Consider the following 16,737-nt stretch of genomic DNA (forward strand, 5'->3'; position numbering starts at 1 on the left):
TATCGTTTCTTGCATGTTTATTCTGCTTTTCCTGATTTTTCCTTCCAATGTTAGATTGAATGCCATTGTTGATAGTGGGTCTCCTTGTCGTAATCCTTCCTTGGTTTCAAACTTTTTGGATGTATACCCTTTCCAAGCTATTTCGTTTGTTGTGTTTTCCATCGTCATCTTTACCATCCTGACAATTTTACTTGGTATCCCCAATTCTTTCATCAGTTCGTACATCTGCTGTCTGTTTACTGTGTCGTAAGCCTGCTTAAAGTCTATGAACAAAGCATATAGTACTGTTTTATGTTCGTAACAGGTAGTCTGTATTTCTTTTAAGGCAAATATTTGGTCAGTCGTTGATCTGTTGTTTCTAAAACCTGCCTGGTATTCCCCCAGTATTTTTTTCGAATAATGACTTAGCCTTTTTCTTACACTTTGTGCCAAGATTTTGTAAACTATTTCTAATAGTGCGATGCCTCTGTAGTTTTCGCATAGCATTCTATCACCTTTTTTATGTATAGGGCATATTATTGCTATGGTCCACTCTTCTGGCATTTTTTCTACTTCCCATATTCTTTTTATCAGGTCATATATCTCTTTCTGTAGTCTTTTTCCTCCTGATTTTATCATTTCGGCCGATATTTCTGTTATTCCTGGGCTTTTGTTATTTTCAAGCTCTTTATTTCATTCTTTATTTCTTGTTCTGTGGGTATTTCTATTGCTATCTGATCATCTTCAATTTCATGGTTTGTTTCCTTTTGTACTTCGCTCTTATTTAGCAGTTCTGTGAAATAGTTTTGCCAGTTTTCCATTATTTTTCCGGCTCATTTAGCAACATCCCTTTATCATCTCTCATATATGGATTGTTCTTTTGATATCCTCTTTCCATTTTTTTTGCTTCCTGGTAGAATGATCTTATTTCTTTTTTTTGGAATTTTTCTTCTATTTCTTTCAGTTTGTTCTCGTTGTATTTTCTCTTTTTGCTTCTACATTTTCTTTTCATGATTTTTCTCAATTCTCTGTATTCTTCTCTAGTGCTTTCTTCGTCATTTGTGAGATTTTTGAGTCTTACTTTTCTTATTGCTTCTGCTACTTCTTGACATTCTTCATCATACTAATCTTTTGTTTTGTGTTTTCTTTTGGTTTTCGCTAGGATTGCTTTACTTGTGTTCAATATTGCTTCTTTGATATTTTGCCATTGTTTGTCTGGGCTTGACGTTTCTTGTTCCCTGATTAGTCTGTTGGTTATTCCCTGTTCATACTTCTTCTGTGTGTTGTTATCTTTTAGTAGTCCTATGTTGAATTGTTTTCCAATTTTTTCTGTTGTTTTATTGTTTCGCTTTATGTTATTCTATTTATTCCACATTCTCTATTTCATCTGTTTGATTTCGTACGAGTGGTCGTCAAACCATTAACCTTGGATCCTTTGATCACTGAGTGTGTTTCAAGGATCTACATCTCATGTTTTTAAACATAGATTTTACTTACTTTAAGTAATTAGGGAATTAAAACTTGAGACTGTCATTGTCGGACTTGCCGTAGATTTACGCACCTTCTATGTCTAGGTCTCGAATGTTGTTTTTTGATTGGAATGTGTCTAAAGATATTCAACCTCTCATCTTTATTGATAAGCCCAGAGAGGTTGAAGAGGGCGAAACACATTTCTAAGAACTGGTGTTTGGATCTTTGATTCTATTCGAAAAATTTTTCCCAACCCGAAATGGTGGATGTGTGAATTGTTCGTAAGGGGATTTTTCCACATTCTCTATTTCATCTGTTTGATTTCGTACGAGTGGTCGTCAAACCATTAACCTTGGATCCTTTGATCACTGAGTGTGTTTCAAGGATCTACATCTCATGTTTTTAAACATAGATTTTACTTACTTTAAGTAATTAGGGAATTAAAACTTGAGACTGTCATTGTCGGACTTGCCGTAGATTTACGCACCTTCTATGTCTAGGTCTCGAATGTTGTTTTTTGATTGGAATGTGTCTAAAGATATTCAACCTCTCATCTTTATTGATAAGCCCAGAGAGGTTGAAGAGGGCGAAACACATTTCTAAGAACTGGTGTTTGGATCTTTGATTCTATTCGAAAAATTTTTCCCAACCCGAAATGGTGGATGTGTGAATTGTTCGTAAGGGGATTTTTCCACATTCTCTATTTCATCTGTTTGATTTCGTACGAGTGGTCGTCAAACCATTAACCTTGGATCCTTTGATCACTGAGTGTGTTTCAAGGATCTACATCTCATGTTTTTAAACATAGATTTTACTTACTTTAAGTAATTAGGGAATTAAAACTTGAGACTGTCATTGTCGGACTTGCCGTAGATTTACGCACCTTCTATGTCTAGGTCTCGAATGTTGTTTTTTGATTGGAATGTGTCTAAAGATATTCAACCTCTCATCTTTATTGATAAGCCCAGAGAGGTTGAAGAGGGCGAAACACATTTCTAAGAACTGGTGTTTGGATCTTTGATTCTATTCGAAAAATTTTTCCCAACCCGAAATGGTGGATGTGTGAATTGTTCGTAAGGGGATTTTTCCACATTCTCTATTTCATCTGTTTGATTTCGTACGAGTGGTCGTCAAACCATTAACCTTGGATCCTTTGATCACTGAGTGTGTTTCAAGGATCTACATCTCATGTTTTTAAACATAGATTTTACTTACTTTAAGTAATTAGGGAATTAAAACTTGAGACTGTCATTGTCGGACTTGCCGTAGATTTACGCACCTTCTATGTCTAGGTCTCGAATGTTGTTTTTTGATTGGAATGTGTCTAAAGATATTCAACCTCTCATCTTTATTGATAAGCCCAGAGAGGTTGAAGAGGGCGAAACACATTTCTAAGAACTGGTGTTTGGATCTTTGATTCTATTCGAAAAATTTTTCCCAACCCGAAATGGTGGATGTGTGAATTGTTCGTAAGGGGATTTTTCCACATTCTCTATTTCATCTGTTTGATTTCGTACGAGTGGTCGTCAAACCATTAACCTTGGATCCTTTGATCACTGAGTGTGTTTCAAGGATCTACATCTCATGTTTTTAAACATAGATTTTACTTACTTTAAGTAATTAGGGAATTAAAACTTGAGACTGTCATTGTCGGACTTGCCGTAGATTTACGCACCTTCTATGTCTAGGTCTCGAATGTTGTTTTTTGATTGGAATGTATCTAAAGATATTCAACCTCTCATCTTTATTGATAAGCCCAGAGAGGTTGAAGAGGGCGAAACACATTTCTAAGAACTGGTGTTTGGATCTTTGATTCTATTCGAAAAATTTTTCCCAACCCGAAATGGTGGATGTGTGAATTGTTCGTAAGGGGATTTTTCCACATTCTCTATTTCATCTGTTTGATTTCGCTTTATGTTATGCTCGATTTTGTGTTCTGCTCTCACCAAGTAGTGGTCAGAGTTATAGTCCGCTCCTCTCATGCTCTTTACATTTATTACATTGTTTGCATGCTTCTTCTCTATTAAAATATGGTCTATCTGATTTACTGTCTTCTTTTCTGAAAAGCTCATTTGAAAGGTTATTTAATTATCTATTCATTAATATAAACGTTAACATAATTATTTTTCCGGGGTGTCCAAATTTTTTTTTAAATTAAATTAGTTCATAGAAAAAGAATAATATATGTAGATCATTTAATTTAAAATACATTTTAGTGCTGCCAGAAAACATAAATAAATGTTTATTTGACAAATAAATATTGTTTTCCTCTTAAATTCAATGTTAAAGTTGCCACCCACCTGTCTCTTAGCAGCTTGAACATTGTGAAATAAACCTTTATACCTGTTTTCTGACAGCAGTAAAATCTATTTTGAATTTAATTTAATCAAAAATTTTTTTCTGGACCCCTATATAAATAATTATGTTAATGTTTATATTATTGCATGGAAAATTGAATTCTCTTTCAAATGAGCCAGCACACGACTCCTATTCTCATTTAAAAAAATGATCGACTAAGTCGTCACGCTCAATTTTTTTTTATTTTTGGGTTAGATTTAGCGTCATACTGCCAGGCACATAAGGAATAAAAGTTCTACAAAACTGGTTTAAAACAAAGGTAACAACTAAAATGTATTAAGTTTTCTTACTTAACAGCTAAAACACTACCAAAGGTTTTTGATTAAACTAAAAATGTTTAAGGGAATTATAATGATAATTTGCTTGCTGTCTTATAAACGTTAATTAAAAAGTTGTATACATCTACAGAGCCAAGTGATAATAAATATAGCATATTCTAAGGAGCTGCTACTTTACATTTTAATAAATCATTTATTGATTTAGATGAGTAAACTGTATTTTTAGAACATTTAACTCACATTTATCTTTATCCAAAACCTGTATTTTAAATAAATGCTTAAATTGATAACGTCAATAAAATGATATACAGTGGAACCTCGAAAACTTGGATTAATCGGGACCGCGGCCGATCCATGTTATCGAAAATCCGGGTTAGCCGGAGAATATGGTAAACATTAATAAAATACGGTATACTTATAGATAAACTCAGTTAGAATTGAAATAACATGAAATATATATAAATATGCACAGTACCTACACATCTAAATTACTAAAAACACGCAAACACAAACCTAAGCAAACGGAACCTAAGTAAACGGAAGCGAACAATACAATACTGTATTAATACAGTCACAATCGAAACGATGTTTTGTTATTATGTATTAAGAACAGTGAAAACTAAGACCATTGATTAAAAAATAATTTTTTAAATAGTCTTTCTTAAACAATGCTAACACAGTTTGAAATAAAAAATAATGGAATACTACAGACAAGTGCCTGTTGTTTCTGCCGGCTTGTGCCATGAGTCATTTTTACTATCGTATAGTTCAAATTACACAAATACACATTATCAGTAGTAATTGCACAAGAGCTCTAAAAATATTGAATTTTTCCCGAGTGAGACTTTGACAGTTTTAATTTCACGAGCCAAAGGCGAGTGAAATTATGTGAAAGTGTCACGAGGGCAAAAACTCTATATTAATTTTGGAGTTCGAGTGCAATTTGTTGCGATTATTTCATGAATAAAACTGTTCAAAACCAAAATTTTATTGTAATTTAGTTATGTAAGTACAAATTAGTACAACTAAACACAAAGTTTTTATAAATATTTGACGATTGAAAGTCATCACTTTTATAATTTTTAAAACATTAATTGTCATTAATGTCACTGAATGTATTTTTTCGTAGCAACGAAGGGCAACTGACGTAATATACTTAAAGACGGGCAATTATCAAAAATTATCGATTTAATTCAGATTTCTGTAGCTTTCTATTGGTCAGAATCTCCTATGAATGAAATAAACTCTCAAATATTATATTACATATATACATTTTTATTGTTGAAATGTTTATCTTATAATTAACTATTTTAATGGGAAATAAGCCACAATTAAATTGAAAAAATAATTTTATTAACATTTCGACGCCCAGAACGGGTGTCATTGTCAAAATACAAAATATGTACTGAAAATCAAAACGTTTATCTGATGAAAATCGGTCCGGGTTAGCCGGACTTCCGGGTTATCGGGGGCCGACTTATCGGGGTTCCACTGTACCTACATGCCAAAAAAGCATAATTCAAAAATAAAACTCGAGCTGTTTCGGTAAATGAATTTATTCCAACCTAAACGTCCTCACTGTAATATGAGGAACATAGACTAATCGTTCTAACTTCTAATCTCAGCTATTGGGCTATTTATTATGTAGGCACTTTAGAAAGGAACTATAAAGTTGAAGGTGTTTTATTGTTTCGTATTGTCAATCGATCTCATATATAAAAAACCCGCGGACTGGTGCCATTTAAAGAGGTGCGTTTTTGGAAAAGGGGTAAATAGGTACACTAAAGTGCATTATGATGAATTCTATGCACTTTTCGTACGTATACATGTAGAAAAAGATGTTTAAAATTAAATTTCTTATCGAAATGTCACATTCCGAAGTCAAAAGTAATTTTTTTTTACCAAAATATATTGAAAAAACGAAGCGAAAAATACACGAAAGAAGGAGATTTTGTTTTTGCGTAATTACTTTTTTCCACAGGAATACCTACTTGTATAAGAATGGCCATACACAATAAAACTTTAATCCTACTTCTTCCTAATGTCCTTCGGTAGAAGCCTTTAGAGTTTTTAGTAACCGAGATAAGATTTTTAAAAGTTCGAAACTTACACCATTTTTGAGTAAATTGTCCCTATTTTTTCGCAAAAATTGCCCTATAACTTTTTTCTACGCAGTTTTAGGTATATGGATTGGTACATTTAGTAGAAAGAAAAATCAGTTACTAATGACGGCTCGAGCAATCCCATGGTAACTTTCACATTACACGGCGCGGCGGTTGGAACGTTCGGTGAACTCGCCGTGTAATGTGAAAGTTATCATGAGATTGCTTGAGCCACCATTTGGAATGCCATCGTGCGTTCTAGTGACCGCACGTTCAAATTATTAATGTGTGAAACTGAGCTTACGGCTATGTTTAAAATTTCTCGTTTTAACTTTGTTCCTTGTAAATTTAGGTATACAGAGTGTCCCAGACTAATTTATCCAGACTATATCTCTTAAAGAATAGAGAATAGAGATTTTCGAATAGGACAAAAACTGGTCTATTCCATTTGTAATACACTTTAATATGGCGTAGAAAAAATCATCCCCTAAATATTCATCCCTTAGTTACAACACCTAATATTAATTTTTTAATACCACCCTGTATATTTTTTTATAGTTTTGGATGTGGTCTTCTATCGTCCATTCAACAGATTTTTTAAAAATAAAATCGGTTTGTAAGTAATCAAGAAACTATCAGTTAATTTTTTTATTTTTGTTATGTGTCCCAGACTAATTTATCCAGGCTATATCTCTTAAACGAATACAAATTTTCGAATGGGGTAAAAACTGATATATTCCATTTGTAATACACTTTAATATGGCGCAGAAAAAATCTTCCCCTAAATGTTTATCCCTTAGTTATAACCCCTAACTTTAATAACTATACCATAATGAACAGAAATTAAAAATAAAAAAATAAGAAAAAAAAATTTTTAAGAAACGCTTTTCTTTAGTTACGAGTGACTAAAATTAAAAATATTATAAAAAAATCAACTAAAAACCAAAAAATAAAAAAAAATTTTAAAAAATCTAACACATTCGTCAAAGAAAAACGTGGCGCGTCTTCATCGAATAAACGGTTTTCGCCCCACGCTTTTCTTTAACGAATGTGTTAGATTTTTTCAATTTTTTTTATTTTTTGGTTTTTAGTTGATTTTTTTATATTATTTTTAATTTTAGTCATTCGTAACTAAAGAAAAGCGTTTCTTAAAAATTTTTTTTTCTTATTTTTTTATTTTTTCCTTTTTAGTCTTACACTTTTCAAACATTAAAATATGTTAGATGTGCTAACATGAAAAGTAGTCGGAATCGGCAAAAAAATTGAAACTTTATTGTTTATTTATGAAGCATAACGTAAACAATTAACGTAAAAAGTGAAATTATGTATAGTTCATATCATTAACTACAATCCGTAAAACATTCAAGTTTTTACATTGTAAAAAACAAGAGAATTTAAGCACCTTCCATAAAAATCGTTTTTTTTTATTTAAACAATTAAGAAACATAAAAAAAAATTTATTGACTATTCGTGTATTGTTCCCTCGAATGCATATGTCTGCAAATTTTCATTCATTTCCATTGGAGAAAAGACAGTCAAATTAACGTCTAAAGATTTGACGCAAACTATTGAACTAAATAAAAGCATTTAATAAACTGATATTTTCTTAATTATTTACAAACCATTTTATTTTTAAAAAATCTGTTAAATAGACGATAGGAGACCACATCCAAAACTCTAGAAAAATATACAGGGTGCTATTAAAAAATTAAAGTTAGGGGTTGTAACTAAGGGATAAATATTTAGGTGATGATTTTTTTCGACGCCATATTAAAGTGTATTACAAATGGAATATATCAGTTTTTGTCCCATTTGAAAATCTCCATTCGTTTAAGAGATATAGCCTGGATAAATTATTCTGGGACACATAACAAAAATAAAAAATTAACTGATATTTTCTCGATTATTTACGAACCGATTTTATTTTTAAAACTTCTGTTGAATCGACGCTAGAAGACCACATCCAAAACTATAAAAAATGTACAGGGTGCTAATAAAAAAATTAAAGTTAGAGGTTGTAACTAAGGGATGAATATTTAGGGGATGATTTTTTCTACGTCATATTGAAGTGTATTACAAATAGAATATATCAGTCTTCGTCCCATTCGAAAATCTGTATTCGTTTAAGAGATATAGCCTGGATAAATTAGTCTGGGACACCCTGTATATATTGGTTAAATAAGAATTACCTAGTATATGTGTTACCGGCCAAACCCGATTTCAGGACCCTAAGAGCGTTAGGATAAACTAGTATGGCCTAGGACAAACTAGTTTGTCCTATCGCGCGTAGGCCAAACTAGTTTGTTCTAGGCCAAACCAGTTTATCCTGATACAAAGACACACACTTTAGGCCAAACTCGTTTATCTTGAAGTGTATGTTTTTATATTAGGATAAACTAGTTTAGCCTAGTCGAAAGTGATTGAGGAGATTAGATGCTAAGGGGTATAAGTGACAAAATATTGTAAACTGAGTTAAGTGCACAAAATAATACTAGATAATATGTACTAAAAATTTAGTGGCAAAGAGATACAGGTGAATTAACCTACTGGTGGCGACATATCGCAGGTTGTAGTTTGACTACTTACGAAATATTTAAAAACAGTTTGCGGCAAATAGGTATGACTTCACTTGTATCGCTTTGCCTGTAAGGCGTTGGATATTATTTTTGGTGAATTATTTTAGGTGAAAAGTATTCAAAATAAATGAAATAATAACACAAAATGTACCAAGTAATCTTTCATAAATAAAAACGTTTAGTTTTTACGTAATTTTTCTTTTATTTTAGTTTAAGAATTTAAGAAATTCGTAAGGTACTTAAGTGACAAAGAGAAACAAGTGCAAAATTTGAAGCAGAGGGGTACACGTTCGAACGTTTTTTTTTCAAATTTCAAATATTTTGAATGAAAATAAATACTAACTTTACAAAAGCTTTTACAAGTAGATAAATAAAAGGTATAAAATTAATTCAGAATAAGTCCATAAGTGATTAATTCGCTCTAGAATTTACTATGTAAATTTAACTTTGACTTCGTTTTTCTCAATTAAACCATTTTATCACTTGTACCCTTTAGCATCCAATCCCCTCAATTCTCAATTGATAGATTGGTTGCTGATTTAAACGTAAGTTTAGAAGACACTATTAAGAGTTGTAAGACTTTTAAGTGTTTAGGGTAAATGATAAACCGAAATGGCACTTGTATGGAAGATATAGAAATGAAAATAGTACGGGCAAAACAAGCCACGAAAGCACCTCGTGAAGTGATATGGAAGAACGCTCTAACTAAATAAAACAAAAAAGGATTTTTCAGGGCATAGTGCTGAATATTACCCTACAAGAGCGGAAGAATGGCCAGTGACAACAATAATACGAAATAAAATACGAACAGTTGAATTGGAGTCTATGAGGTGTCTACAAATCACCAGGTAGGATAGAATAAGGACAGAGGAAATATGAAACAGAATAGAAGTAGAATGCTCAATTACAAAAAAGTTGTGGTAGTAAAAGTAGAGCCCTGAAATGGTACGAGCATGTACAAAGAATGTCGGAGCACAGGTGACTGAAAAGATTGCTGGACTGGGACCCGTGGGGAGGAAGACGGAGAGCAAGACCTGCTGTGGAATGGAAAACTCACATAGGAAATGCTATGATAGATAGAGACCTCAGAGATGGCGACTGGGAGAATAGCGTGCTATGGAAGACGAAAATGGCAAACTCATAATGGGAAAAAGCCAAGAAGAAGAAAGTAATTCAGCGAACTAGTACGGCTTAATATAAATAATAAATTGAACAAAATACTTTGTTCTTGGAAAGATAATCATTTTTATTAAAATTATAATTATTCGTAACAAACAAAAAATAATATTGAGTTATATTCGCGGTCGGACGGACAGACAGCCTATGTCAAATTTTTCACCTTTAGTACCATCCTTGGATTATAAGCTTTCATTTGACACCTCATTTGTCATTTTACCTGGTATAATGACGGAGGAGTTGAGTTCACGGACAGACATACAGACGGACGGACAGATGGAAGTGGATAATTCAACGTTTTCACGTTTTTTAAAAATTGGTGAAAACAATATCTGTACCGTAGAGGTAAAGGGTAGTATATCCATCTAGTGAAGTTTTGAGATAATGGGGAAATAAGATGAATTCCAGAAAATTATTGCAATTATTCTTAATCTGAAGACATATGAAATTATGTATTTATATGATTGTAACGTTGTATATTAGTTAAACAATATTGTCCTACTGTGATAAAAAATTTGTTTATATATTTGACAATACTGTGACTTAAGGTCTTTTGCCTCAGCATATACCAGCAGATAAAAAGTGTACAAAATAGTAAGTGCCTATACAGTGAGCACGTAAAAGTTGGAATTAAATTCATTTTCTCGAGATTGGATGATTTTGGAAAAATATCCCGAAACAGATCAATTTTTATTTTTAAATTGTGACTTTTTGGCGTATGTATCATACTAGTGACGTCACCCATCTGGGCGTGATGACGTCATCTATAACTTTTTTAAATGAGAATAGGGGTTGTGTGATAGCTCATTTGAAAGGTAATTCAATTCTCTATTCAGTAATATAAACATTAACATAATTATTTATACAGGGTGTCAAAAAAATTTGAATTAAACTTATTGACATAAAAAGAAGAATGTGTAATTTATATAACTCAAAATATATTTTCCTGCTATCAGAAAACAGGAAATAATGTATATTTGACAAATAAATGTTGTTTTCTGCTTAAATTCAATATTAAAGCCGCCCGCCACCCACCTTCCTCTTGACAGTTTCAACATTTAATTTAAGCGAAAAGCAATGATTATTTTTCAAATTAACATTTTTTGCTGTTTTTTGAGAGCAGTAAAATGTATTTTGGACTAAATAAATTACATGCATTCTTCTTTTTATGTCAATAAATTTAATTAAATTTTTTTTTTGGTCACCCTGTACAAATAATTATATAAATGTTTATATTACTGATTAGAGAATTAAATTACCTTTCAAATGAGCTATCACACGACCCCTATTCCCGTTTAAAAAAATCATAAATGACGTCATCACGCCCATATGGGTGACGTCACTAGTATGATATATATACCAAAAAGTCGCAATTTAAAAATAAAAATTGACCTGTTTAAGAATTTTTTTCCAAAATCGACCATTTTCGAGAAAATGAATTTATTCCAACCTTTACGTGCTCACTGTATAAGCGCAAATAAAAACACATAAATGATAAAAAACATTTATTCACAATCGCTATCATCAACATTTTTTGGTAACAACTAAATTTCTATTAAACTCTTGAAACTGACTGGGGATCCACTGTAAAAGGATTAGTAAGTGATACTTTTTCTTTTATGTTATAACTTTCGGGTTTTCATAATGTAGTGGTAATTGTTCTCTAAGATTGGTCGCAGTTGCTTTTATTTTTTGTTACTGTCAACTATCTAGTAAAAGTCTCTGTCAATCAAAGTGACTAACATTTTTATGGAGATACTGCTGTTTACCGCTCGCGAAATAGCGCGCCCGATAAACAAATCCGACAGCTGATGGAGTTACCACACTTAAACTCGTTCTCCAAAGGATATACATACTACTTTTTCTTATAAGAATATATAGGCCACCAGTAATACTTCGCATACCATCTTTTGCCACAAATAAAATTGGACCATGTTAAGCTTAGCAAAAGTATTAGGTCCAAATTAGAAAAAAATGGAGTTACTACCCTTTACCTCTACGGTACAGATATTAATTCGTACTCGATTTTATTCGTAAGTGTATCTTTTCTTTTAATTTTTGGAGAAAATCTCATCCTTTTATTTATTATTTTTTATATTATTTAATTATACAAGAATATATTGATTTATAGCAAGTATTAATATCTTCATTAGATGTATCATAATATGATACAATATATCGATGTATAATTTTTTTTTGCCATCCATGTTGGGACGTGATTTGGGAATTCCCCGCATGTAAAAGCCCTTACATGTTAGCTAAATTACTTTCGACTCGGCTAAGTTGGTTTAGACTAGGCCGTACTAGTTTATCCTGAAGTGTGAGTCTTTATTATATTTAGTGTATCTTTTCTTTTAATTTTTGGAGAAAACCTCATCCTTTTATTTATTATTTTTTATATTATTTAATTATACAAGAATCTATTGATTTATAGCAAGTATCAATATCTTCATTCGATGTATCATATTATGATACAATATATCGATGTGTAATTTTTTTTGCCATCCATGTTGGGACGTGATTTGGGAATTCCCCGCATGTAAAAGCCCTTACACGTTCGCTAAATTACTTTCGACTCGACTAAATTGGTTTAGACTAGGCCGTACTAGTTTATCCTGAAGTGTGAGTCTTTATTATATAAGGATAAACTAGTTTGGCCTGAAGTGTGAATATTTATATCAGCATAAACTAGTTTGGCCTACGCCCGATAGGACAAACTAGTTTGGCCTAGGCCATACTAGTTTATCCTATCGCGCTTAGCCTAGGCCAAACTAGTTTGTCCTGAAATCGGGTTTGGCCGGTAACATATACATTGGCTAATACCTGTAATACCATAATGTATAAACATAAATTTACAAGGAAAAAGTTTGACTAGAAATTAAAATAATGTCCATAAAAGTTAGAAAACCGTTACAAGCATCACACTTTAGTGATAGAATCTTTTGCAATAGAGAATTTTAAAGTGCAGAAAATAAGCTTTCTTTCTTATTTAGCAATGTATATACTTAAATATATGTACAAGGAAAGAAGTTCTAATGAGAAATTTGAAGAATAGCCGTAAAAGTTACCAAATATTGTTAAATATACACAATTTTAAAAAATCATATTTGGCTTAAAATTAGTCCTAGAATCTACTACTCTAGACAATCTTTATATTGAATACGTATACTAGTGCATATACACTAGTGACACATCCCCCTCCAGGCCGAAACCAAAATTTTTGAGTAGTATGGACATCTATACATATTAATAACCTTTGTTTCCTGCAGCCGATTTTGATGATATACATACATAGTTATAAACAAATGAAGATCAAAGAACGGTAAATTTTCGCTTTTTTCGTCTGTAACCAAAAAGTTAGGCATTTTAAACAAATTTGAGAGTAAGAAACTCATAAATCGTCTAATAAATTTCAATATGGCGTTCGCTGAATATGTCTATCCTTATTGGTTGCTTAGAAAATTGCAAAATAAATTATAAATTTTGAGTTTTTATAAATAAATATTCATAACTTATGTAAAAATTAACTTAGAACCTTCTTGTTATACGAATTGCTGAGACTTTTGGTGCTTAAATTATATTTTAAATTTCAAAGCAATTTGTCAAATAGTTTAAAATATATTTAATTTGTTTATCCCAAATTCATTTTTTTTGCAACACTACAAGTCAGAAAATTATGGGGTTACAGTAATAGTTCGGACAGTTTATGGAAGAAGAATATTTATACTATTGGCTTAATTAAAAAAAATGACAAAAAGTAATTTTAAACAGTGTAAAATTATTTTGCAAAAACACGTCGATTTATTGCTTACTTATAAACAATTAGAATAACTTTTTAACCGTTACCCGTAGAAAAATTATTTTTTCATATTTGGAAAGACTGAATTTTTATACACATTTAGAAAGAAAAACAATTGTCCTAGGACAATTAGGGACGAAGTTAGCCCCCCCTTTTTTAATTCACATGTTTTTGCAAAATAATTTTGCAGTATTTAGAATTATTTTTTGTCATTTTTTTTAATTAAATTGATAGTATAAATTTTCTTCTTTTATAAACTATTCAAAGTATTCGTGTAACTTCATCATTTTCTGACTTATAGCGTTGCAAAAAAAAAATTAATTTGAAATAAACAAATTAAATACCTATTAAACTAGACGAAGTAGTTTTCAATCCTAATAGTAAATTATTAATATTGAAAATATTAAAAATATTACTAAAAGATTTTTAAATTGAAAACTTATTGGTACACTTTCCTGGTGACACCTCCAAGACTTCTACAATTTGCAAGTCAAATGGATGCTGCAGTGAAGACGAGAGGGAAGGAATTCTACACTATGCAATTCACATCTCCGTCTGCAGCTGGTAAAGTTCCAACGGAAAATTGCACCTAGTTACTCTACGGAGTAATACGACTATAAAATAAAAATGTATACCATTTTTATTCAGTTGCAATGCGAAGGCAAAACAATCTTACTTTTCAATCAGAATACGGAGTGCAGTACAGTCCCTTGAATGGCGAGTCAGAAGGAACGTAGGCACTGTTCTCCATGGAGAACAGTGCCTACGTTCCTTCCGATGAAGGCTCCAATAAGAGCCGAAAATCGCGATTCAAGGGACTGGACTGCACTCCGTATTCTGATTGAAAAGTAAGATTGTTTTGCCTTCGCATTGCAACTGAATAAAAATGGTATACATTTTTATTTTAACATATTAAACTATTTGACCAATTGTTTTGAAATTCAGGGTATGATTTAAGCACCAGAAGTCTCAGCATTCCGTGTAATAAGAACGTTCTAACTTAATTTTTACATAAGTTATTAATATTTATCAAAAATCGAAATTTATGATTTATTTTGCAATTTTCCAAGCAACCAATAAGGATAGACATATTCAGCGAACGCCCTATTGAAGTTTTTTATACGGTTTCTGAGTTTCTTACTCTCAAATTTGTTAAAAATGCTTAACTTTTTGGTAATAGACGAAAAAAGCGAAAATTTACCGTTGTTTGATCTTCATTTGTTTATAACTATGTATATCATCAAAATCGGCTACATGAAACATATAGGTTATTATTATAGATGTCCATGCTACTCAAAAAACTTAGTTTCGGCCTGGAGGGGGTTGTGTCATCACCAACAGGATATTTTTTTCCTTATTTCTCTGAACTAAATGTCCTATATGATTTTGGATAACTTTTCAGGAGAGAGTAAAAACTATTTTAGTTTTCGGTCTGGCTTTGCAATTTTCTACATGACATAGACACTTTTTCATGGCAGTTAGGACCGAATGCTTGTTGCTCGGTAGTTAGGACCTAATGAAAGGGTTAAAATTAGCGCCAAATTAAATGATTTATTTTTAGTAACTATATTGCAATAATGTATTTTAGTGGTTTTAATCCAATGTCGCGAAAAACGAAAAATGAGAAAAATTTCAGATAGGACATTATGCATGTACACAGTCGATATATTATATATACCTAAAGCTGCGCAGAAAAAAGTTATAGAGGAATGTTTGTGAAAAAATGGCCCAACAATGGTATGGCGAACTGTGAAGTCAGATACTATGAATCGTTATTTGAAAAAAGAAGGAGAGTAGTTTTTCTTCTGTGCAGCAATAGAAATCCCCGTGGAAAAAATTATGCGGCAAAAAACAAAAATTAATTAAAAATTAACTCTTTTAAAATCATTAGAAAGGAATAATTAAAATTGGTTTTAACTTACAAACGCTTAACAATAAAAATGCCACTGCGAATTTCATTTTAACTGGATTAAGTTAAATTGAATTTCTGTATTCAATAAATATAAGTGCCTTATCTTTTAGAGTCTGAAAAAAATTCGAGTACATATGAGAAAAACAAAGTGCTTCAAACTATTTTTAGTACCTAAATTAAATTTTAGTTATTGGCTCACTTGCAATGCGATATTGTAATTATCATCTAAATCTAATTACTCACCATTCTTTCGAGATCAAATGCAAAATAGAGAAAGCGATATCGCCCTTTTGTAGAATGTCGAAATTATTGACCTTGAAAGAAAAATAAAAATTTAACTAATTCGAAGCTATGTTTTTCAGTAGTTACTTCTAAACGGTGCTGAAACATGGATACTCCCAGATGCCTACATCCACAAAAAATTAAATGCTTTTATATATATAGAAAGGATTATCAGGAGTTCCTTAAGTATGTCCCATGAAGCCTTATTAATAAACCACAAAGATATAGAGGTCTTTTAAATAGTTCAAAAACACAAGCTCGAATATCTGGACCACGTAAGACAAAATGCCAACAGATATGAAGTCTTAAAACTAGCAATACGAGGAAAATACTTGATAGAAGAAGTTCTGAGAAGAAGAATCTCCTGGCTAGAGAACCTGAGGAGATGATTTTACACAAATAGTACCTACAGAGATTTTGTCCGCTGCTGCCAAAAAAAGAGATAGGAATCATATGTTTGTATGTTTGGCTATTCAATTAAATGAATGTGTTGGCCTTTAAAAAGACCATTACATCAATTATTAATGGCAGTAAATATGACATGGCTTGAAAAAAGCAGCAAAAAAACTATGCATGACGTGTTATATATATATACACCGGTATATTTAGGCGCCAACGCCAACGCCTATGGAGGAGTATCACTGAGCCGCAAGCTTTTATTTTTTGCCGTACTGCTCCCCCACAGGTCGATCAGATGCCTGAATATTCCAGTCTAAGCTTCGGATTCTTATGAATTTTAAACTGCTATGTTACTTGGTTTAAATTATCGAAGAGTGGAATACAATTGAATGAAACCATTTATAGG

At 31.7% G+C, this 16,737-nt stretch overlaps 1 protein-coding gene across 1 annotated transcript in view; it reads right to left on the reverse strand.

Annotated features, from left to right (window-relative positions):
- Positions 1 to 15,764, reverse strand: part of LOC114338967 (endoglucanase) — a 36,903-nt gene extending 21,139 nt beyond the window's left edge. Inside the window, exon 1 of the mRNA XM_028289589.2 lies at positions 15,661 to 15,764. Coding sequence (XP_028145390.1) covers positions 15,661 to 15,697 — 37 coding nt within the window. The 5' untranslated portion in view covers positions 15,698 to 15,764. The remainder of the gene's footprint in view (positions 1 to 15,660) is intronic.
- Between the last annotated feature and the right edge of the window lie 973 nt (positions 15,765 to 16,737).

The sequence above is a fragment of the Diabrotica virgifera genome, chromosome 2, assembly GCF_917563875.1.
Source record: "Diabrotica virgifera virgifera chromosome 2, PGI_DIABVI_V3a".
Taxonomy (NCBI): Eukaryota; Metazoa; Arthropoda; class Insecta; order Coleoptera; family Chrysomelidae; genus Diabrotica; species Diabrotica virgifera.